Genomic DNA, 22,164 nt, shown 5'->3' on the forward strand with positions numbered 1-22,164 from the left:
TTCTCTTCCAGAAATGAAGTGGAAGATCATTCTTGGCAGGTAGAAAAGAACAGTGGGGACAATCCAGCATTGCATGAATCTTTTGGAAAGGTTCGTTTTGAAGTGTGTATCTCAATGGCCAGAGGCAAAGAGATGACTTCTATACAACAGTTGTTTGCTAACTTTATATCTTTCCCTTCTGGCAACAGATAAAAATAGAAAGTATAAACCACAAGAATAGATGGCTACAATTTTAATTCAAGCAAAATTAAAATCCATTTCATTAAAATCCATTGTGCAATATATTTAAAAATGCAAGACATTAATGTATGTGTATTAATGAATAGACATACACGCACACATGCAGACACATACACATATACATACACAAACATACATACATACATACATTGGATGGATGGATGGATGCTAACACAGAATTGCGTTCTCAGAATCACCGATCGATAATTCTCACTAGTAAATGAACTTTGCTGAATAACTGACGGTGAGGGTAAAATAGCTAGAAACATCAAAGCAGCTGGAGCCTTTTGATTTATGCCTGCAGATGAACAAACATTAGGTGCAGAAATTTGAAAATAAGGAAAACCATTCATTTAGCTTCTCATAATGAATTACCGGGGTTGAAGAAAAGTTTAACCCCTTTTACCCGTGAGTTATTTCATCAAGTCATCTCAACAGGATCTGCTCAAAATGACTTGAAAATCACGGTTACCACTGAATAAATGACAAACTAATTTCCTAATCTCCTTGGCATTCCATTTTTTTTGCCAGAGGAGATTTCTCCGAATTAATTATCAGGTTCTGGCAGGGCGGTATAGAAATATGGATTTTTTTTTTCCCTTCTCATTCTCATGAGTACATCATAACTAGATATCAACCTGGACCTCTGGCTGCTTTTCATTCTCTTCTTCCTCCTTGAAAACTCTCTGAAGGATAAGGTTTAAGTTGCATGTAGAGTGATGTTCCTTCTTCCTCCCCAGTAGAAAATAGATCAGTGGGTTAACACTGCTGTTAAGACAGGAACATAGGTAGCCATATGTGATTAAATTGATGTACTTATGCTTGAAAAGAACATCATTGAGGTAAATGGCGCTGGGTGGAATGGAAAAGATGAGGAAGAAAAACAGGGCCAGCAAGGTGACTTTGAGAAGTTTTCCGCGCTTCTGCATCTGTGATTTAAGGTAGCCTTTGATGAAGAGGGCCAGGCTGGAGACCACCATGAGTGGGATGCAAAGGGAGGTACAGATGAGAATGTGGTAGAATGAGGGGAAGTTTCTGGTCAGTTTAACCTCCAACAGAGCATAATGAATTACACAGAGGAGCAAAGAGACCAGCCATGAAAAGGCACAGAGTATGGTGGACAAGTATGCTGGCTGATGACATCGATACCAAATTGGGAAGAAGAGAGCCAAACACCGGTCAATGCTGATGATAGTCAGAAGAAATTGACCAGTGCAGTAAGTGAATATGAAACATTCTGTTATTATTAGGGGGAAATAATTCTTAATCAGGTTCAGAATTCCTATCAGAAAGAGGAATATGAGAGTCCCGCTATCAGCCACAGCCAAATTGAGGATATAGACAGTGAAAGAATTCCTTTTAATCTTGAAACCCAAAAGTCGGATGATAATTCCATTTCCAACAATCCCTGGAATACAGATTAAAATGATTAAAGAATAGATGACTTTTTTCTGATATTCGGGCTCATACATGCTGTTCTTTGAGTAGTTGACTTCAGTCTGACTGTGTTCAGGATATCTGAATGCCAGGCTTCCTATTTCAGCATCCGTGATTCCAGAAAAGATGGTTTTCACGTTGGTTGCTGTCTTCTGTGGAAATGAATCTCACTTTGACTTTAATTTTATTTTTTTACTAGTTTCTGCTTCTTGTGGAAAGTTAAGGACGGACCCAGGCAGCTGAAGGACAATCCGCTCACCTTTAGTTTTAGTCAACAGGCATCAAATGATGTTTGCAAATGCTCTGGTTTTTCCACAAAGGATGGCAGAGGCTGTGGAAAAATTCACCGAAGAGCTTCAGCAGAAGTCAGTTGGGGTTGTGCTTTTGTGTGCTTCTGCCTTGCTTCTTGCTCAAGAAGGCAAACGTGGTGACATCAGGGTCTGTAGATTATTTTCTCCCCTCAGTTTTCAGCCATATGGGTCAATTCATCCTCTGGCGTGTGTGGACAACATTTCAGAACGACTGAAGAATTTGACTCCCACAGAGTAAAAAGACTTGCTTCGCCTTAATATCTCTCCACACAATCAAAGCAGAAATGACGCATGGAAAACAGTTAATTTGGTCACTTTGCCGGTTAAAAGAGGATTTTCTCAGTTTTGTGGGTTGTTTGGTTTCCTCTGCTTCTTCGCAAGAACTGTGTCGTATCTAAAAAAATTGAAAAAATGGTTATATGATCACTTTAAGGGCATAGTATCACTTTAAGGGCATCACTTTAAGTACCGATCCTTCCCTCCTTTAAAGTGTACATAAACGGTTGTGCAAAGATATTCATCATAATTCTTACCCTCCTAAAATGTTCCCTTTGGGACCAGCTATAAGTAACAAAACGTTTAATAACGTTCTGCTTGGCTTATGTTCAGTCTGTAGGAAGCCAGCCCCCCACCCCACCCCTGATAATGAAATATTGGGAGAATATTAAAAAAGGCAGGATAGAATATTTCCCCTAAAGCAGAAGTGGAGAAAAAAATTCTTAACAAAGGCAGAAACATCCCATCTTCCTGCCTCCAGCAGAAACCTGGAGAAGCTAACAGTTAGAAATGGAGATTTTGTAATTCATTCAGAAAGACTGAGCCATCCTATTTATGAACAAAATGCCTACAGCCCCAGACCTCACAGAAGGCTGGATCTGATGGGATTAGGAAAACAAAGACTCCTAAAGTCTACATTCCCTACCCAGCTCCAAGGACAGGGCATGACCTCCCAACCACAATGGGATTCAGGCAACAATAATTAGAATACTAAAAGGGCACCCTCAAGCACAGGTCAAAGTACATTTCACAAGGAACAGGCATCTCAAACACAAAACCCCAAAGAATATATAAAAACCCACCTACTCTCTATTCCATTTTGTCAGCTGCCCCAGAACCACATGCTGTTGTCGGTTCTGCTCATTAATAAACAGAGACCTCCTTTCCTAAGCAGCTAGCCTCCATTTTATTTCCAGCACCTTTCTCCAGGATTGAAAGTGGACCTGATTTTTCTTTCAACAAGTTTATTTATTTATTTATTTATTTATTTTATTGGATTTATATACCACCCCTCTCCCAAAGGACTTGGGGCGGTGTACAGGGCAGTTAAAACATGGTATACAAAGTTAAAAAATAAATTAAGTTAAGTTAGCCCCAACAAGACAAATTCTAAAGTTTAAAATCCCAATCACTCAGTCCAGGCCGGCAAGCTCAAATAACCAGGTTTTCAGGTCGCAGAGAAAAGAGCGAAGGTCGGGAGCCATCCGGAGCTCCACCGGTAAACGGTTCCAAAGGTCTGGCGCGCCCACAGAGAATGCTCTCCCCCTGGGGGCCGCCAGGCGGCACTCCCTGGCCGATGGCACCCTGAGGAGGCCCTCTCTGTGGGAGCGCACAGGACGATGGGAAGTTGACTCTGGCAGAAGGTGCTCCCGTAAATAATCCGGACCCATGTCATTTAGGGCTTTACAGGTCATCACCAGCACCTTGAATCTCACCCGGAGGGCAACTGGAAGCCAATAATCCAAATTATTATTTATTATTATTATTATTATTATTATTATTATTATTATTATTATTATTATTATTATTATTATTATTATTATTATTATTATTATTATTATTAAATGTGTGATTCCTTGACCTGAGAAAGCAATGAATGTAGTGGAGAAAGAGCAGGACAAACAAAGCAAAAGGCAAGAACATTTGATAGGAGACAATTTGATAGATCAGTAGGAGACAATTGCAGAAACACCTCTGCTCTTTTGTGTCCTGAAAAAAACATAATCCAGCAGTTCAGCAGCACAACATGGCATATCCAAAGAAGGTTCTCCAAAATGAATATGAGGAGGTTAGAATTGGTTCACAGGTGGGAAAAAATCAGAAGAGGACAAGAGGGACTCGTGAAGTTTCTGACAAACATTGAAAAGAGACAATATTCTTGACAAATAGCTTGATATTTATCAATATTGATACTTATCAATCTTAATATTCATCAATACTCTTGATAAATAGCTACATCTGTCAAGAAAAGAAAGAGCAAATTTGTGGGTCACTGCAACCTGAAAAGGACTATGAGACCACATGCTCAAGCCTGAGACCTCTTGGCCCTGTGCTTACAATTCACAGTATTACGCAATGGAAACACTCTAAGGCACAATATACTGGAGGCGTCAGAAATCTCCACACTGTCTCCAAACAGATATGAAAACTCAGTTGGAGCCATTGGTGTTTTTATGACAAGTCGGTTGGCATGAAAATACAGGTGACTACATCTAGAAATGGTATATAAGGAACATATAAGGAACGGGTGCTGGAATTGGGTATGTCTAGTTTAATGAAGAGAAGGACGAGGGGGGACATGATAGCAGTCTTCCAATATCTCAGGGGCTGCCACAAAGAAGAGGGAGTCAAGCTATTCTCCAAAGCACCTGAAGGCAGGACAAGATGCAACAGATGGAAACTAATCAAGAAGAGACCCAACAAAGGAGAAAGGGTCAACTTATTTTCCACACTCCAGAAGACAAGAGAAGAAACAATGAACGGAAACTAGTCAAGGAGAGAAGCAACCTAGATTTAAGGAGAAACTTCCTAACAGTGAGCACAATTAACCAGTGGAACAATTAATCAATGGAACAACTTGCCTTCAGAACTTGTGGGTGCTCCAACACTTGAAGTTTTTAAGAAGAGTCTGGACAGCTATTTGTCTGAAATGGTATAGGGTTTCCTGCCTGATGACAGTTCTGTCTTTGCTAAGGACATACCTGGTGATGATGTGCAAGAACAGATCTCTTTGAGAATCCAAGGAAGTTCAGAAAACTAGATTTGTTTGATGAATCCCGTTTGGTCTGCATTTGATGTGGCTGTGGTGAGCATGCCGAATTTATTCAGCATTAGAAATAGAGGTCCAGTAATGAAAAGAGGAACTTGCTTAACATTTTGCTGAAGTCATGGGAAGAGAGGGTGTTATCTATAAATGTTTTGCAAAAGTCTTAATCATAATTTGGAAGGAGAACCAAAACTCACCCCTATTTATATTTTCTGTAAGACTGGAAAAACCCATGAAAATGAATCCAAAGCCTGTTTCATGCTTTGTTTGCAAACATTAGTTATTTTTGAAATTATTAAATGAAAATTAAAGCCAATTTAATGGATGGATGAATGGTTGGATGGATGGATGGATGGATAAATAACTTTGCATCTTTCTATTCGTTGTGAGGTTCATTAGAAGATTGAACAATGCTGTTATTGATATTGATTAGCATATGTTCTTGAGGATATAGATGGGGTTTAAAAGGTTTATTTGGAGCAATGGAAATAAAAAAGAAACTTTAGCTCTGTGTTTTTTCCGAGATACAAAAGGCATCACACATGGAGCTTACCCATGAAGAATATTCAGAACTAGAGTTGGTGCAGAATGGAGCAGCCTACGTAGTCATGAGCAATTTTCATTTTGTCCATGTGAAACTTCTACTTTGTAAATTCCATTAGTTACCAGAGGGCTTTCAGATATAACTCCTAGTACTGGTTGTCACCAGTAAAGGCCTTCATGGCTTAAACCTGGACACTTAAGAAACCACCTTTGTTTTTGCATCACCAGTAACATTTGGCAGAGTGGGTTCACTCCAGGTCCCATCTATCAACAGTGTCTTTTGGAAGACCTAAATATTTCTCTTCTGTGTGACTAGTGCCTTCCCTATGAAGATACATTCCTTTTGAAATCTGTCTGGCTTCAACCTTTCTGCATATTCACAAGTCTTGAAAAGGTCTCTTCAAAGTCCCTTCCAGCTGGCTCCGAGAAAGGAGGCTTTATGATCAATTCTCTGAAATTAGATTAAAATTTTGTCTTACCTATGTTAAAGGTAAAGGTACAGGTTCCCCCGCATATGCGTGCTAGTCATTTCCGACTCATCTCCGTTTCAAAGCCGAAGAGCCAGCGCTTGTCCGAGGACGTCTCCGTGGTCATGTGGCCGGCATGACTAGACGCCAAAGGCGCACGGAATGTCGTTACCTTCCTGCCGTAGTGGTCCCTATTTTTCTACTTGCATTTTTTACGTGCTTTCGAACTGCTAGGTTGGCAGAAGCTGGGACGCGTAACCGGCACTCACTCTGTTACACGGCACTCGGGATTTGACCCACCAAACTGCCGACCTTCTGATTGACAAGCTCAGCATCCTAACCCACTGAGCCACCGCGTCCCTTTACCTATGTTACAAAACTTCAAACACTTACAGAATCTGCCCCCTCCATTGTTCAGTAAAGAAATGAGTGTCCCAGGCTCTTTTTCTGCAGACAAAACATCCCTTCCTTTCTTTGCTTCTCTTAATGGTATTACTGGGCAGTTTCAGGGACAAATGTCATCTTCTCTGTTGCTAAATGAGGTTTGTACAAGAGAAATTAGTCATTGTGGTGTCCTTGGTGGTCTCTGCGCTTGTTAGCTTGCAGATGTGTTTTTGCCAAAATCACCATCACTGGCAGGGCAAATAAGTCACCCGGTTCATTCCATTTCCAAAAATCTTACTGTTTATTGAATTCATGGCATGGTACTGTCAAAGCAAAACTCTAAGGTTCCTAGACACCAGTTCATAGAATTAGCAATAATCTCTCCAGCCAAACCCCTACCTTCTCACGTAGTCTCTGTAAACAATTTCACTTTGTTATGGGAACTGTCTGCTTCTCTTCCACACCTGCTGCCGTGTCCTTGGGAAGGTTTCAGGCTCCCACGGTCTTCAGAGAAGAAGTTTCATTTCTCCAGCTAAACCCTTCTAAAACAAGACACACACACCCAACTCTAATGGCAAGTCAAAACAAAGAGACACGTAGCTGCCAAAATTTCCTTCTTGTTAATGTCGAGCCCTTCGGGTTCGACATACTTACCGGGCAGCCCGCAGCCCTCAGCAACAGCAGCGGCCACGCCCACACTCATCAGCTGTCCGGCGGGCGAGCTGCCATGCGACGACGAGAGCCCAGCCGCTCCCAAACTCCCCAGCTGGTCGGCGGGCGAGTAGCCGTGCGACGCCGAGAGCCCAGCCACGCCCATGCCCTCCAGCTGTCCGGGCGAGCTGCCGCGCGACGACGAGAGCCCAGCCGCTCCCAAACTCCCCAGCTGGTCGGCGGGCGAGTAGCCGTGCGACGCCGAGAGCCCAGCCACGCCCATGCCCTCCAGCTGTCCGGGCGAGCTGCCGCGCGACGACGAGAGCCCAGCCGCTCCCAAACTCCCCAGCTGGTCGGCGGGCGAGTAGCCGTGCGACGCCGGGAGCCCAGCCACGCCCACGCCCTCCAGCTGTCCGGCGGGCGAGCGCCGGACCCGCAGGCGTGCTGCGATCTGGGAGGCGGCTGAGGGTGGTCGTGAGTGGCTGCAGGAAGGCTACGCCGGGGCAGCCAGCCGGGAGATGGTCCGCGCCGGCACAGTCAGCTGACAGGCGAGCAGAAACTGTTACCGGGGCTCGTATCGTTCAAGCAGCTGAGAGGCGGCCAGGGATGCCCGCTGATGGTCTCGCAGCTCGGTCAGCTGAGCGACGGCCCAGAACAGCTATGGACGCCCGCGGAAGCAGCACAACACTTTCTGGAGCTGACGACGGCCTGGCGGTTGTGGCTATGGGCGATGGTTTTACAGACCCGGTGGCTGTTACTGCGGGCACGCCGGCAGCGACGCGGGGTGCTGAACAGCTGCGCCCGGACCTTGCGGGCTGCCAAGGGGTTTTGGGTGTGGCGCGGGGAGATGCAGTGGTGACGGGGAGCACGCTCAGGATGTTAGGAGGGGGGTGGGCTTGTACTTACCTTCACGCTGGGAAGCACGGTGCTGGTGGAGGGAGCTGGGCGTGGGTTGAAGGAGTAGGGGGGTGGAGTATTTACGCAGGCCAGGCGGATGCTGATCTGCACGGGGGAGGGGTGGGGCCTAGGGGTGGGGCTGCTACCTAGTTACAGGTTTGGAATAAAAGGTGCGTTGAGAGCGTGTGGCTCTCAACGCTGACTTTTCTAATGCTTGGAGATCCTGACATTAAAGGTGCTCTCTGCAAGTCATCCGTACTTCGTCGTGATTTTCCTGAGTGTTTGTTATTCCCGGTGGAGACGAGAGTTTGACAGTTAATTGTATATAAACAGGCTTCAACCCCTGTACTCAAGTTCCTTGACGATGTTACCTAGTTTGGTAATGAAAAGATCTGCAAGGAACAAACCAAGCTCAGAGGCCATCAAGGATTCCACAGTTCTCTTCTGTGGAAAGTAGTCATTTCACCTTGATATCTGTTGTGGTTATCACATTCTTTGCTATGGTTATCTGACCAAAATCAAACTCCTTCAACTCTTCTGTTTTTCTGCTTCCTGCCTACATTGCCTGGCCTTATCTTCGGCTTACTCCTGAGATCACAAAGATGGTTCAGCTTTTGGAGTCCTTGGTAGTCTCTGACCTAAGTTGTTTGTTTGCAAATCTTTCATTACCACAGAGAAAAACACATCCCCATGATATGGAAACAGACATCCAGCTTTGCTCATCAAGATGTTGTGACTCTGGAAAGAGTGCAGAGAAGAGCAACAAAATTGATCAGGGGGCTGGAGGCTAAAACATATGAAGAATGGTTGCAGGAGTTGGGTAGGTCTAGTTAAGTGAAAAGAAGGACTAGATAGCAGTGTTCCAGTATTTGAGGGGGGCAACCAATTTTCCAAAGCACTTGAAGGCAAGACAAGAAACAATGGGTGGAAACTAATCAAGGAGAGAAGCAACCTAGAATTAAGGAGAAATTTCCTGACAGTGAGAACATTCAACCAGTGGGAAGACTTGCCTCCAGAAGTTGTGGGTGCTCCATCACCAAAGGCTTTTAAGAAGAGACTGGACAGGCACTTGTCTCAAATTATATAGGGTTTCCTGCCTGAGCAGGGAGTTGGACTAGAAGGCCACCAAGGTCCCTTCCAACTCTGTTATTCTGTATTCTGTAGACATCAAACCCCACACTCGCTCACATTGAAGATGCTACCTTAATGGGGTAATGAAATGTCTGCAAGGAAAAAAACCAAACTCAGAGAGCATCAAGGACCGCCCCTGGTTCAATCCTGAACTACACATATTCTCTTATACTGAAACAAGTTCATTTCCTTTTGCTACCTGTTGTGGTGATCACAGTCTCTTGCTGTGGTTACCTTGATCAAAAGCAAACCACATGCAAGAGGGACCACATTCCTCTTGTGTTCTTCTGCTTCCTGTCTGCATTACCTGGCCTGCTTGTTGCTGAGATCGAAAAGATGGCTCTGCTTCTTCCTGATTCATAACACTATTAGGTGTGTTGGTTCTTTGTTGATGTACTGTTATGACTATTGTTCATTGTTATTATTCATATATTGTGATTTGGGGGGAGGGGAAAAATTCTCTTTTTTAAGCCTAATTAAGATTTGTAACTTTCTGTTGCCTTTATGACTGAGATAGCTTTTCATCTGCTTTAACTTATATACTTATTATATTCAAATCAATAAAAAAATAATAATCTAAGGGCTGGAAAAAAGCTGCACAGAACTACTACTACTATTACTACTGCTACTACTACTACTACTATTATTGTTATTATTATTATTATTATTATTATTATTATTATTATTATTATTATTATTATTATTATTATTATTATTATTACGCTGGAAGGGACCTTGGAGGTCTTCTAGTCCAACCCCCTGCTCAAGCAGGAGACTCTGTACTATTTCAGACAAGTGACTGTCCAGTCTCTTCTTAAAAGCCTCCAATAATGGAGCACCCACAACTTCTGGAGGCAAGTTGTTCCATTGATTAATTGTTCCACTGGTTAATTGTGCTCACTGTTAGGAGGTTTCTCCTTAAACCCAGGTTGCTTCTCTCCTTGACTAGTTTCCATCCATTGTTTCTTGTCTTGTCTTCTGGTGTGTGGAAAATAAGTTGACCCCTTCTTCTTTGTGGCAGCCCCTCAAATACTGGAATACTGCTATCATGTCACCCTCTAGTCCTTCTTTTCTCTATATTAGTCAGAACCAAATCCTACAACCATTCTTCACCAATGACATTATTTAATATCATTTCAATGCTTGACCATCTAGCTGCTTATAATAGCCCATGCGGACATTTTAGCATATGGTTCATTTATATTACTCTAATGTGGACTTACATGCCCTCAGGAGGGTTCCTGCGTCCTGGATACGACCTTTCGCCCTTTGTTCTATCTCCCTCAAGGATGGGCCCAATTGTTGGGACCCTGAGAGATGGTTGGGCATAGATAGGGGCCGTTGGTTGGAACGGATGAAGAAGCCCCTAGTATGTTTTTTAGCCGGTTGTTTTATTTATTTATTTATTTATTTATTTATTTATTTATTTATTTATTTATTTATTTATTTATTTATTTATTTATTATTATTTAAATTTATATACCGCCCTATTCCTGTAGGACTCAGGGTGGTTTACAGGGAAAATTAAAATACATAGTATACAAAATTAAAATCAATTAAAACTATTAATTAAATTATAGTCCCTGAAGTTAAACTAAAACCCAATTAAATTAAAATAAATTAAAACCCCTCACTCTGGGCCAAACAGCTCGAAGAACCAGGTTTTCAAATCCCGGCGAAATGAGCGAAGGTCGGGAGTGAGTCTCTCCTCCTGAGGTGTGGCCCTGGGGTTCAGTTGGGATTGTTGCTGACATACCTGGTGCCCAGCTGTGTTGCAACGGCCCAGCCCAAGCTTCTCGACACCCTTTCAGGGTTGGTGGTTGAGTTTCCCAGACTTATTGTTCTGGGTGATTTCAACCTTCCTTCCCTGGGCGGGTCGTCAGAGTTAGCTCGGGAGTTCATGGCCTCCATGATGGCCATGGACCTGACCCAGATAAATCAGGGTCCAACTCATGGAGGGGGTCACACTCTTGACCTGGTTTTCCCATCTGGGCAGTGGTTTGATGATCTGGGAGGGGGTTTGCCAACTATTGTCCCCCTGTCATGGTCCGATCATTATCTCCTACGGCTTGTCTTCCGGTATGCTACCCCCCGCTGCTGGGCTGCAGAACCGACCAGGTGGTTCCACCCCAGGCACCTAATGGACCCGGAATGGTTCCAGACGGCGCTTGGGTCTATACCTATCTCCCTCACTCAAAGCCCAGCTGACGCCTTGGTGGATGCCTGGGAAAGGGCTGCTACTGAGGCACTCAACCGTGTTGTACCCTTGCGACCCCTGTCCTGGTGCAGATCCTGCTGGGCCCCTTGGTTTTCTGTGGAGCTCTGGGAGATGAAGTGTCGGAGACGGGGTCTAGAGAGCTGTTGGATATCCAGCCAGTCTGAATCTGACTGATTGCAACTAAGATCCTTTATAAGGTCTTATCTCGCAGTGATGAGGACGGCGAAGTCTAATTACTTCGCTGCCCTCATTGCGTCCTCAGATAATTGCCCAACCGCCCTGTTTAGGGTGACTCGCTCGCTCCTTAATCAGGAGGTGAGGGAGGAGCCCTTACAGGGGCAGGCCGAGGAGTTTAGTTATCATCTGGCAGACAAAATCGCTCAGATTCAGGCCAGTTTGGACTGGGCAGAGTCTGATGTGGAAGAAGCGAGCGGTCTTGAGAGTGTTATCTGGACTGAGTTCGATCCTGTGACCCCCAATGAGGTGGACAGGATTATGAGGAGGCTGAGCTCTACCACCTGTTTATTGGACCCATGCCCCTCTTGGCTAGTTTATTCAGCTTGGGAGGAGACACGAAGCTGGTTCCATGCAGTAATATCTGCTTCTTTGATGGAGGGTGTTTTCCCCGCCACCTTGAAGGAGGCGGTGGTGAGACCCATTCTCAAGAAGCCTGCCCTAGACCCAGCTGTTTTAAATAACTATTGTCTGGTCTCCAACCTCCGCTTTCTGGTGAAGGTTGTTGAGAGTGTGGTGGCCCATCAGCTTCCTCTGTTCCTGGAGGAAACCGATTATTTTGACCCGTACCAATCAGGCTTCAGGCCTGGGTACAGCACGGAGATGGCATTGGACATGCTGGCGAATGATCTCTGCCAGGCTCGGGACAGGGGTTGTTCCTCTGTCCTAGTCCTATTAGACCTCTCAGCGGCTTTTGATTACCATCGACCATGGTATCCTACTGTGGCATCTCAGGGGACTGGGAGTGGGGGGCACTGTTCTACAGTGGTTCTCCTACCTCCTGGGCCATTCGCAGTCGGTGTTGACAGGAGGGAAGAGATCTAGGCAAATGGCTGTCCAGTCTCTTCTTAAAACTCTCCAGTGTTGGAGCATTCACCACCTCTGGAGGCAGGTTGTTCCACTGGTTAATTGTTCTAACTGTCAGGAAGTTTCTCCTTAGTTCTAGGTTGCGTCTATCCTTGACTAGTTTCCATCCGTTGCTTCTTGTCCTGCTTTCAGGTGCTTTGGAGAATAGCTTGACTCCCTCTTCTTTGTGGTAGCCCCTGAGATATTGTAACACTGCTATCATGTCACCCCTCACCCTTCTCTTCATTAGACTATACATACCCAATTCCAGCAACCGTTCCCTATATGTTTTAGCCTCCAGCCCCCTAATCATCTTTGTTGCTCTTCTCTGTACCATTTCTAGAGTCTCGACATCTTTTTTACATCATGGTGACCAAAACTGGATGCAGCATTCCAAGTGTGGCCTTACCAAAGCATTGTAAAGTGGTATTAGTACTTCACTTGATCTTGATTCTATCCCCGGGGCCTCTCGTTTGTGGAGTTCCTCAGGGGTCAGTCCTCTCTCCCCTCCTGTTCAACATCTATATGAAGCCGCTGGGTGAGATCATTCATGGTTTTGGGGTGGGCTATCACCAGTACGCTGATGATACCCAGCTTTTTCTTTCCACTCCGAACCAACACAGTGATGCCCTCGTCATGATGTCCCATTGTCTGGAGGCGGTTCGGGTTTGGATGGGGAGAAACAGGCTTCGACTCAATCCTGCCAAGACTGAGTGGCTGTGCATACCGGCATCTCGGGTGAACCATTTTTGTCCATCGTTAACGATGGGGGGTGAGGTGTTACCCCCCTCTGATAGGGCTCGTAACTTGGGCATCCTCCTGGATTCACGGCTCAGTTTGGAAGATCATATAGGAGCCGTGACCAGGGGGGCTTTTGCCCAGGTTCACCTGGTGCACCAGTTGCGACCATATTTGGACCGAGATGCCCTATGCACAGTCACTCATGCGCTCGTTACCTCCTGGTTAGACTACTGCAATGCTCTCTACAAGGGGCTGCCCTTGAGGATCACTCGGAGGCTTCAGCTGGTGCAAAATGCAGCTGCACGAGTAGTAATGGCAATTTCCCGATACTCTCATGTAATACCTCTTCTCTGTGAGCTGCATGGGCTTCCAGTTCCCCTCCGGGTGTGATTCAAGGTGCTGGTGATGACCTATAAAACCCTAAATGGCATGGGTCCAGATTATCTCAGGGAGCACTTGCTGCCAGCATCAACCTCCCAGCATCCTGTGCACTCCCACAGGGAGGGCCTCCTTAGGGTTCCACCAGTTAGGGAATGCCGGCAGGTGATTCCAAGGGGGAGGGCATTCTCTGTGGGTGCGCCTGCCCTATGGAATGAACTGCTGGTGGAACTTCGGACTGCCCTGGACCTTCGCTCGTTTCGCCGGGACCTGAAAACTTGGTTATTTAGTCTTTCTGGCCTGGACTGAGGGGGTTTTACCGTATTTTCTGGCATATAAGACGACTTTTTAACCCATGAAAATCACCTCAAAAGTTGGGGGGTCGTCTTATATGCCCAGTCATCTTATACACTGGAAAATCAGTGGGTGGCATCTGGCGAGAGCCGGCAGGGCAGTCCTGCGCACGCGCGCACTCCCCGGCTGCTCCTTAGCAGCTGGGTAGTGCGCCCGTGTGCAGGACTGCCCTGCCGGCTCCCGCCCGACGCTGTTCCCTCTTGAGGCAGCTGCTGCCTCAAGAGGGAAGAGCCGGCTCCCGTCCGACGCTGTTCCCTCTTGAGGCAGCAGCTGCCTCAAGAGGGAAGAGCGTCGGACGGGAGCCGGCAGGGAAGTCCTGCTCCCATCCGACGCTGCGCTTCCGCCCAGCAGTGCTGGCCGAGATGAGCCAGCAGGCAGCCACCGTGAGCGCGGCACTGAGGGGCAGCGGCAGGATGGCCAGCAGCCCCACGCGCAGCAGCAGCCGCCGGCTCAGCAACAGGTCCGAGTGCAGGAGCCACACCGCCAAGCTGCCCAGGAAAAGCAGCCACACCGAGAGGCTGCACGCCCAGTCCAGCTCCATGAGGGTCAGGGCGGGAAGCCGGCTGGGAAGAGGGACCGGGAGCCCAGGCCGAGCGTGCCTCAGCCGACGGTGAGAGGGAAGCGGCACATGAAAAAGAGGCTGCGGGCGGAGCTGCCCCGCCCTGCGCCGAATGGGAGAAGTTCAAGGCCTGGGGGGGAAGCAGGAGGGGCGCCGGCCGTGGTATGGTGGCGGCTGCCCTCCAGCGCTGCCTGCCGCCTGGGAAACGCTGCGCCTCGGGGGCCGGCAGAAGCGCGGGAGCAGCAGGAGGGCCGGCAGGGCCAGTCGGGCCTTCGCCTCCTCTGCGACGGACAGGGAGGGCAGGGCATGTAAGTATTTTCCGGCGTATAAGACAAAAAACCTTGAAAAACTTCTTTAAAGTAGGGGGTCATCTTATACGCCAGGTCGTCTTATACGCCGGAAAATACGGTAATTGAACTTTAAATTTTAAATTTTAATTTGTTTTAATTGTGGGCTAGTCTTAATTTAATTCTATTTTAATTGTATTTATTTGTATTGTTTAATTCGCCCTGTAAACCGCCCTGAGTCCTTTGGGAATAGGGCGGTATATAAAATCAATAAAATAAAATAAATAAATAAATAAATAAATATGTTTAAGTCTTCAGGCCTTTAATCATCTTAGTTGCTCTTCTCTGCACTTTTTCCAAGTCTCAAAATCTTTCTGGTAATGTGGTGACCAAAACTGGATGCATTATTCCAGGTGTGGTCTTACTTAGGTTTTATAGAGGTACTAATACTTCATGTGATTTTGATTCTATGCCTCTGTTCATACAACCGAGGATTGTATTAAATTATCTGGCTGCTTCTGCACAGTTCTGGTTCATGTTTAAATGATCGTCCACCAGGACTTCAAGTTCCCTTTCACCATTACTGTTTTTCAGCCAGGTTTTGCCTAATTTTTACTTGTACTTTAGTTTTATTCCTACCTAAGTGTAAAATTTTGGTTTTCTCCACATTAAATTTCACATTGTTCGACAGGGCCCAATGTTCAGATCAGTCAAGATCTTTTTGGATGCTGAGCTTGTCTTCTGGGGTGATGGCTATTCCTGCCAGATTAGTGTCATCTGCAAATTTGATGAGTTCCCCTTCTATTCCCTCATCTAAGTCATTTATGAAGATATTGAAGAATACTGTGCCTAGGACAGAACTTTGTGGTTTACTGCATGGGAAACAGGAAGAAATGACAAAGAATTAATACCAGCAGACAGATCTTGCTCAAACCCTCTAACCCACAAAAAATAGTTGACCTAATGGAGGTTTTTTTTTTTTAAAGGCATGTGAAAACAGAAACATAAGTAATGACTGTACCAAGAGTGAATGCAGAGAGCAAAATTGAACTTTATAATAATAATTGGGGATACACAAGAAGTATTGACATTATCAATCCAGTCTCAGAAACAAAGTGGCTGCCCAAACTTTTATCTCCTACTCAGACAATTCAGCCAGAACACTTTGTGTTTATAACCTGGAATGTAGCTCAACGGAGATTCTGTTGACAATAAGACTAGGCTGCATTAATAGAGGGATAGAGTCAAGATCACGTGAAGTCTTGATACCATTTTACAATGCCTTGGTAAGGCCCAGTGCTTTTTTTGTAAAAGAAAAAGGTGCCGGAACTCACACATGTCATACAACCAGCCTTGCCTAGCCTACAAGGTTCCATCCAAAAAAGGTGCCGGAACTCTGTTATGAGCGTTCTATGAGAAAAAAAGCCCTGGTAAGGCCACACTTGGAATCCTGCACCCAGTTTTGGTCACCACGATATAAAAAAGATGTTGAGACTCTGGAAAGAGTACAGAGAAGAGCAACAAAGATGATTAGAGGTCTGGAGGCTAAAACATATAAACAACGGTTGCTGGGACTGGGTATGTCTAGTTTAATGAAGAGAAGGATGAGGGGGGATGTGATAGCAGTGTCCCAGTATCTCTGGGGCTGCCAAAAAGAAGAAGGAGTCAAACTATTCTCCAAAGCATGTGAAGGCAGGACAAGAAGCAACAGATGAAAACTGACCAAGGAGAGAAGCAACCTAGAACTAAGGAAAAATTTCCTGACAGAACAATTAATCAGTGGAACAACCTGCCTCCAGAAGCTGTGAATGCTCCAACACTGGAGCACTCTGATGGCTTATGTATTCTTACTAAGGAAGACTTGCAATGCAGAGCAAACAACTATATTCTGGGGATAAACTCCCACATATGCTGGTCATGAAATTTAGATATAATTTTTGAGTTAATACTAGTAAATATTCATGTACCCCCAAACACATCCCCTTATTATAATGCTGGTTTTTGATTACAATTATAAATAATATTGGAGGATATAACTCTCTTGCATGCTAAAGTCATAATTATATTATTTTGTTGATTTTAATAAAAAAAAACTAGGCCAAACTCACTCGACAAACTACAAACGACTGCCAAATGAATTTTTGGACAGTCACCCACAATGGTTTTTGGGAGATAACAAAAGTAGTACAGCTGGCCTAAAATTGATATTACTGATTTTTAAATGTAATTTTGAAATTTTGGGAGGTATGCCCCCATACACATTTCATGTAGCCGACTCAAGTAAAGTTAGATCTCAGCTATGTAACGAGATGTAAAGATGACTTCTTTTCAGAGGTCATTGTCCACACAAGATAAGAAAACGATAATCAGACAGCGAGCATGAAATTTGGGGGGCTTTCAGATTTAAGAACTTATGACATGCCTGATAGGCAGGTTATGAACAGTTCAGAAGGAGGAGAGAGGGAGAGAGGGAGAGAATCCAGAGAAGCTCTGGTGGAGAAACAGAATGCTAAAAGGACAAGTTGGCACAAGAAAGTCCATGTGTCAATCAAGTCTGCCATATTCTGAAAACCTAGTTCAGTCATCAGGAATTTCTGGCAGGAACTGACAGATGAACTTTCCAGCAATGAGGGCAAGACTTTCCTGGATTTGCTGTACATTTAACATGAATCATGGGCTTCTCCAGAGCTGGCTTACGTAAGCACATAGGCAGTGCTGTGCTAGCTTGTTCCTCTGGCCCATCAAGTCCAGCAATCTGTTCTCACAGAGACCAGTAACTGCACTAGGAAGCCTGTTTCCTAACAGGTAGCCTTCAGAATCAATTACATCACATACTCCACAGGCCTCAGTAGAATAGAATAGAATAGAATAGAATAGAATAGAATAGAATAGAATAGAATAGAATAGAATAGAATAGAATAGAATAGAATAGAAGTAGAGTAGAGTAGAGTAGAGTAGAGTAGAGTAGAGTAGAGTAGAGTAGAGTAGAGTAGAGTAGAGTAGAGTACAATGGTGGGATTCAGATATGTGAACAACTGATTCTCTGGGTGGATGCCGCTTCCGGAAGTCCATTCTGGGCCTGGGCAACAAAAAACTAGCTACCCGTTCTGCCGAAGTGGTGCAAACCGGCTGAATCTTACCACAAGTAGAGTAGAGTAGAGTAGAGTAGAGTAGAGTAGAGTAGAGTAGAGTAGAGTAGAGTAGAGTAGAGTAGAGTAGAGTAGAGACAGGGTAGAATAATAACTTTATTGTCACTTTAAATGTACACTAATCAGCATACATTACTGTAAAGTGAGATTTTGTTGCATATAGCTTTCAAAGGGTAACCCCCTCCAATATACCCTACATAAACATGACCAAAAAAATATGCATATACCCACATACGCACACATATATGACCCAGAGAAACAACACAGTCTAGTTCAGATGTGTACATATAGATGGCAAGAAAAACGAATGTTGTGCGCTGACCTGAAGAATAGCATAGGGAACAAAGTTGTTGCAGAATCTGGTAGTCTTAGTATAAATCCTGCTATAAATACTTCGAAACCTCCTCCCAGAGGGGAGCAACAGAAACAGACCGTGAAGTGGGTGTGTGGGGTCTCTAACCAATGCTCCGAGCTCTAAGCATGTAGCGCTTATAAGCAGCATCCTGAATAATGGGAACTGAGCTTCATTGTTTCCCATGATTTGCATAAATTGTTTCAACTTTGGCTGTAAGCAGCCAAGCCACACCTTGTGGCAAAGGATTTATACATTACAACTCATAAATAAATGTTTCATGATCCAGCTGCTGAGTGTAACTATTGACTCTAACCCTAAACTAGTCATCCAGAATAATTTAATTTAATTTAATTTAATTTATTAATATTTCTATACCGCCCTTCTCCCGAAGGACTCAGGGCGGTGTACAGGGCAAGAATAAAACACAGAATTTACAAAAATTAAAAGATAATTAAATACATGCCCGATTAAAATACAATTGATACATAATAAAAACCCCAATAAAAGTGATAAAAACCCCACCTATCCCCCCTCAGGCCAGGCCGGCTTGATCGAACAAGTATGTTTTCAGATCGCGGCGAAAGGAGCGCAGATCGGGTGCCGTCCGGAGCTCAACCGGTAGCTGGTTCCATAGCTCCGGGGCGCCCACAGAGAAGGATCTCCCCCTGGGGGCCACCAGTCGACATTCTCTGACCGGTGGCACCCTGAGGAGACCCTCTCTGTGGGAACGCACAGGGCGCAGGGCGCTTGATGCCGGCAGCAGATGTTCCCCGAGGTACTCCGGCCCCATGCCATGGAGGGCTTTGAATACCATTACTAGAATACAAACCCTGATGAAGTTTATGATGTTTAGGAACGAAAAGGAAGGTCCACTAATTCTGCTATTCCAGAATTTTATTGGGGGAGGCTGGTACCATCCAGAAATAAGAACTTGAAATGTCCATAAAAGATTGGCAGGGAGATTTAGAGTGATAGAACCTACATATCTTTAAAGAATAGGTTTTTTTTAAAAAAAAAAAAGCCAATAAATGAAAATTATTAATAATGAAAGGTTGTTATTAAACATAAGTGAATATTATGTCTGAAATTTGTGAGGATCATAATTGCCACATTTTATTTTTGGAAATCTACATTTTTTTTTCCTTCTCTTTTCTTTCATTCTACATATACACATATATAAATTTACGTGTTTTTAGTGAAGCCATATATTCTACCAAGTTGGACAGGGACAAAAGCCTGGAAAATATGGAACAACTAAAAAAAAGATGATAATGATAACTTTATAATGATAACTTTATGGTCACTTTGAATGTACACCAATCGGCATACATCAAAATGAAATTTCGTTGCATACAGCTCTCAAAGGGTCACCACCTCCGATATATACTTCTTGTTCGTGGCCCGCTCAAATTTCACATTGTCCATTTTAGTCTCTAGGGAGTGAACGATGGCAAACAGGACAGATGGAAATGGGGCTCCATGTGGATTAGCCCTCAAGTTAGCTTGTATTCTGACAACCTCGCCTTCTTTCCTTTTTCTGATCCTGACTCTTCCACCTTTTCCTTAAAGAGGCCTTGCTTCTTTTCGCCCCTGGAGCACACATGTTACACCTGTTAAAAGTTGCATGCAAGAAGAATTATTTCTAATGTTCCAATATCTCAGGGGCTGCCCCAAAGGAGAGGGAGTCAAGCTATTCTCCAGAGCCCCTGAAGGCAGGACAAGAAGCAACAGAGGGAAACTAGTCAAGGAAAGAAGCAACCTAGAACTAAGGAGAAACTTCCTGACAGTTAGAACAACTAACCAGTGGAACAACCTGCCTCCAGAAGCGGTGAATGCTCCAACACTGGAAGTTTTTAAGAAGAGATTGGACAGACTTGTCTGAAATGGTATAGGGTTTTCTGCTTGAGCAGGGGGTTGGACTACAGTAGATGACCTCCAAGGTCCCTTCCAACTTTATGATGATGATGATGATGATGATTAAAAACTTTTATTCATAAAATATGAAACTCAGTCAACTGAGTTTATTATTTAGTTGATTATTATTATTATTATTATTATTATTATTATTATTATTATTATTATTATTATTATTATTATTATCTTTACTTTGATAATTATACATAGAGCAGTGTTGTCTTGTGTTTAGCTTGTTTAGTGAATTGCATCAGTTTTCTTGCTGAACCCACCAATGATTTATGGATTTAAAACGACTGTAGAATGATAAGGACTCTTCACACTATGTTTTCCTCCGTTGTGTGCTGCTTTTCTGAGCTGTCCTGCTCATCCTTGAAAACACTTTGCAGAGCAGCCATCAATGTTGTTCTGGGTTGCTTCTTTCCCCTCTTTCTCCCCACAGAGAAATAAAGGAGTGGGTTGATGCTGCTGTTGAGAGCGACACATCCTATCCCGATGGTCATGAGAATGTAATGCAGTGGATCCAAATATTCAAGGACATAGAAGACATTCATTGGGAGAGAAGAAAGGAGGAAGCGAAGGAGAGCCAGCAGGATGACAGTGAGCAGCTTCCTTTGATTGTGCTGCAATTTAGACCTCATGTGAATCCAGAGAGTCACAGTGGACACAACCATCAGAGGCGTAGAAAGAAAACCATTCATAATCAGCTGGTAGAACAAAGGTGAACTTCCAGAGCTTCTGGTCTGGTAGAAAATGAAGTGCACCACAGAGAGCAGGAAGGAGAGGATCCAGATGAGGCCACAAACCAGGCTGGGCTGATATGGTGGACAATGGCAGCAATGCCAGAGTGGGAAGAGGACAGCCACACACCTGTCCAGGCTGATGGCCATCAGCAGGAACTGGCAGGCAGAGTAGGTGAAGAAAAAGTGCTCAAAACATAAGAAGAAAAAGGTTTGGACAACGTGATTTCTTGACACCGTCACAAATATTTCTGCCATGATGAGGGATGTGAGGACCCCAAAATCAGCGACTCATTCTCTGTCATCCCCTTCTTCTCTTGCCCTCCATCTTTCCCAGCATTGGGCTCTTCTCCAGTGAGTCCTTCCTTCTCATTAGGTGGCCAAAGTATTTGAGTTTTAGCTTCAGGATCTGGCCTTCTAAAGAGCAGTCAGGGTTGATCTCCTCTAGGACTGACCGATTTGATCGCCTTGTACACACATACACAAGCACACTTTTTTACTTACCCATATCAACATATATCTGCTTTTTGATCATTGTTTTCACTATATCGCTAAAATTAATGTTTCTCATAAAATTGAAGAATGGATGCCCTCAAATTCCAAAGCTTTTTACCCTAAAATACTCAAGGTGTATTTCAGGAGGATTCCCATCAATCCCATTATCAGCCATTTTGGCCGAGGGCAAAGTCTAATACTATCGTAACTATGGCACTATAACTATTTTATTTTACTTCTGTCCCACCTTTCCTTCAGAAAATCAACATCTTTGCATTATGAGGAATCTACCAAAATTGATACAAATTAATACCCTCATCATTTTCCACTGGGGACGATCCACTCGCTAGAAAACTCTGTCCCTTATCTGCCCCCTGTACTGAATGCAAACACCCCCACTGAATCTCTTGGGAATCTACATGATCCTTCGCCCAAGGTGGGTTACGATGAAACAGAGTTGTGTGAACTTCCACAATGGGCAGAGCATAGCAGCCATCTTCCTTTTGGAATATTACGTAACAGTTGGGTGGTTATAGGGTCAAGAAGTTTCATGTAGCATTTGAATAAGTCTTCTTTCTTTTTTTTCTTTTTCTATTTTAGCTTTTCTATATATATTTAATACTACTAAGGTTTGTTTTATCCTATATAAGCTAGAGAGTGATGGATTTTAGAGTTTATGGTTTTTAGTATATGGTTGTTTATGATTGTTTATATATATATATATATACCTTGTATTTAGCTCTGGGAAGTCGGGGGGGAGGGGGGGAGGGGGGAGAGGGAGGGGGGAGGG

At 44.2% G+C, this 22,164-nt stretch overlaps 2 protein-coding genes across 3 annotated transcripts; both read right to left on the reverse strand.

Moving 5' to 3' along the window:
• Positions 1 to 219: 219 nt before the first annotated feature.
• On the reverse strand, positions 220 to 5,053 carry LOC310637121 (proto-oncogene Mas-like). Of its 2 annotated transcripts, XM_083357393.1 has the most exons (3): positions 4,967 to 5,053; positions 1,937 to 2,382; positions 220 to 1,829 (listed from the first exon to the last, which is right to left on the reverse strand). In XM_083357393.1, the coding sequence occupies exon 3, from the start codon at positions 1,710 to 1,712 to the stop codon at positions 867 to 869; it is 846 nt and encodes a 281-aa protein (XP_083213519.1). In that variant the 5' UTR covers positions 1,713 to 1,829; positions 1,937 to 2,382; positions 4,967 to 5,053; the 3' UTR covers positions 220 to 866. The 2 variants fall into 2 exon arrangements, with proteins under 2 accessions (XP_083213519.1, XP_083213518.1); XM_083357392.1 differs by having other exon boundaries at positions 220 to 2,382.
• A 15,403-nt stretch (positions 5,054 to 20,456) lies between these two features.
• On the reverse strand, positions 20,457 to 21,137 carry LOC310637697 (proto-oncogene Mas-like; the record flags this gene model as incomplete). The annotated part of the gene is made up of 1 exon (XM_083358198.1): positions 20,457 to 21,137. The coding sequence occupies one exon, from the start codon at positions 21,135 to 21,137 to the stop codon at positions 20,457 to 20,459; it is 681 nt and encodes a 226-aa protein (XP_083214324.1).
• Between the last annotated feature and the right edge of the window lie 1,027 nt (positions 21,138 to 22,164).

Source organism: Vipera ursinii (assembly GCF_947247035.1).
Source record: "Vipera ursinii genome assembly, chromosome: 3".
Classification (NCBI taxonomy): domain Eukaryota; kingdom Metazoa; phylum Chordata; class Lepidosauria; order Squamata; family Viperidae; genus Vipera; species Vipera ursinii.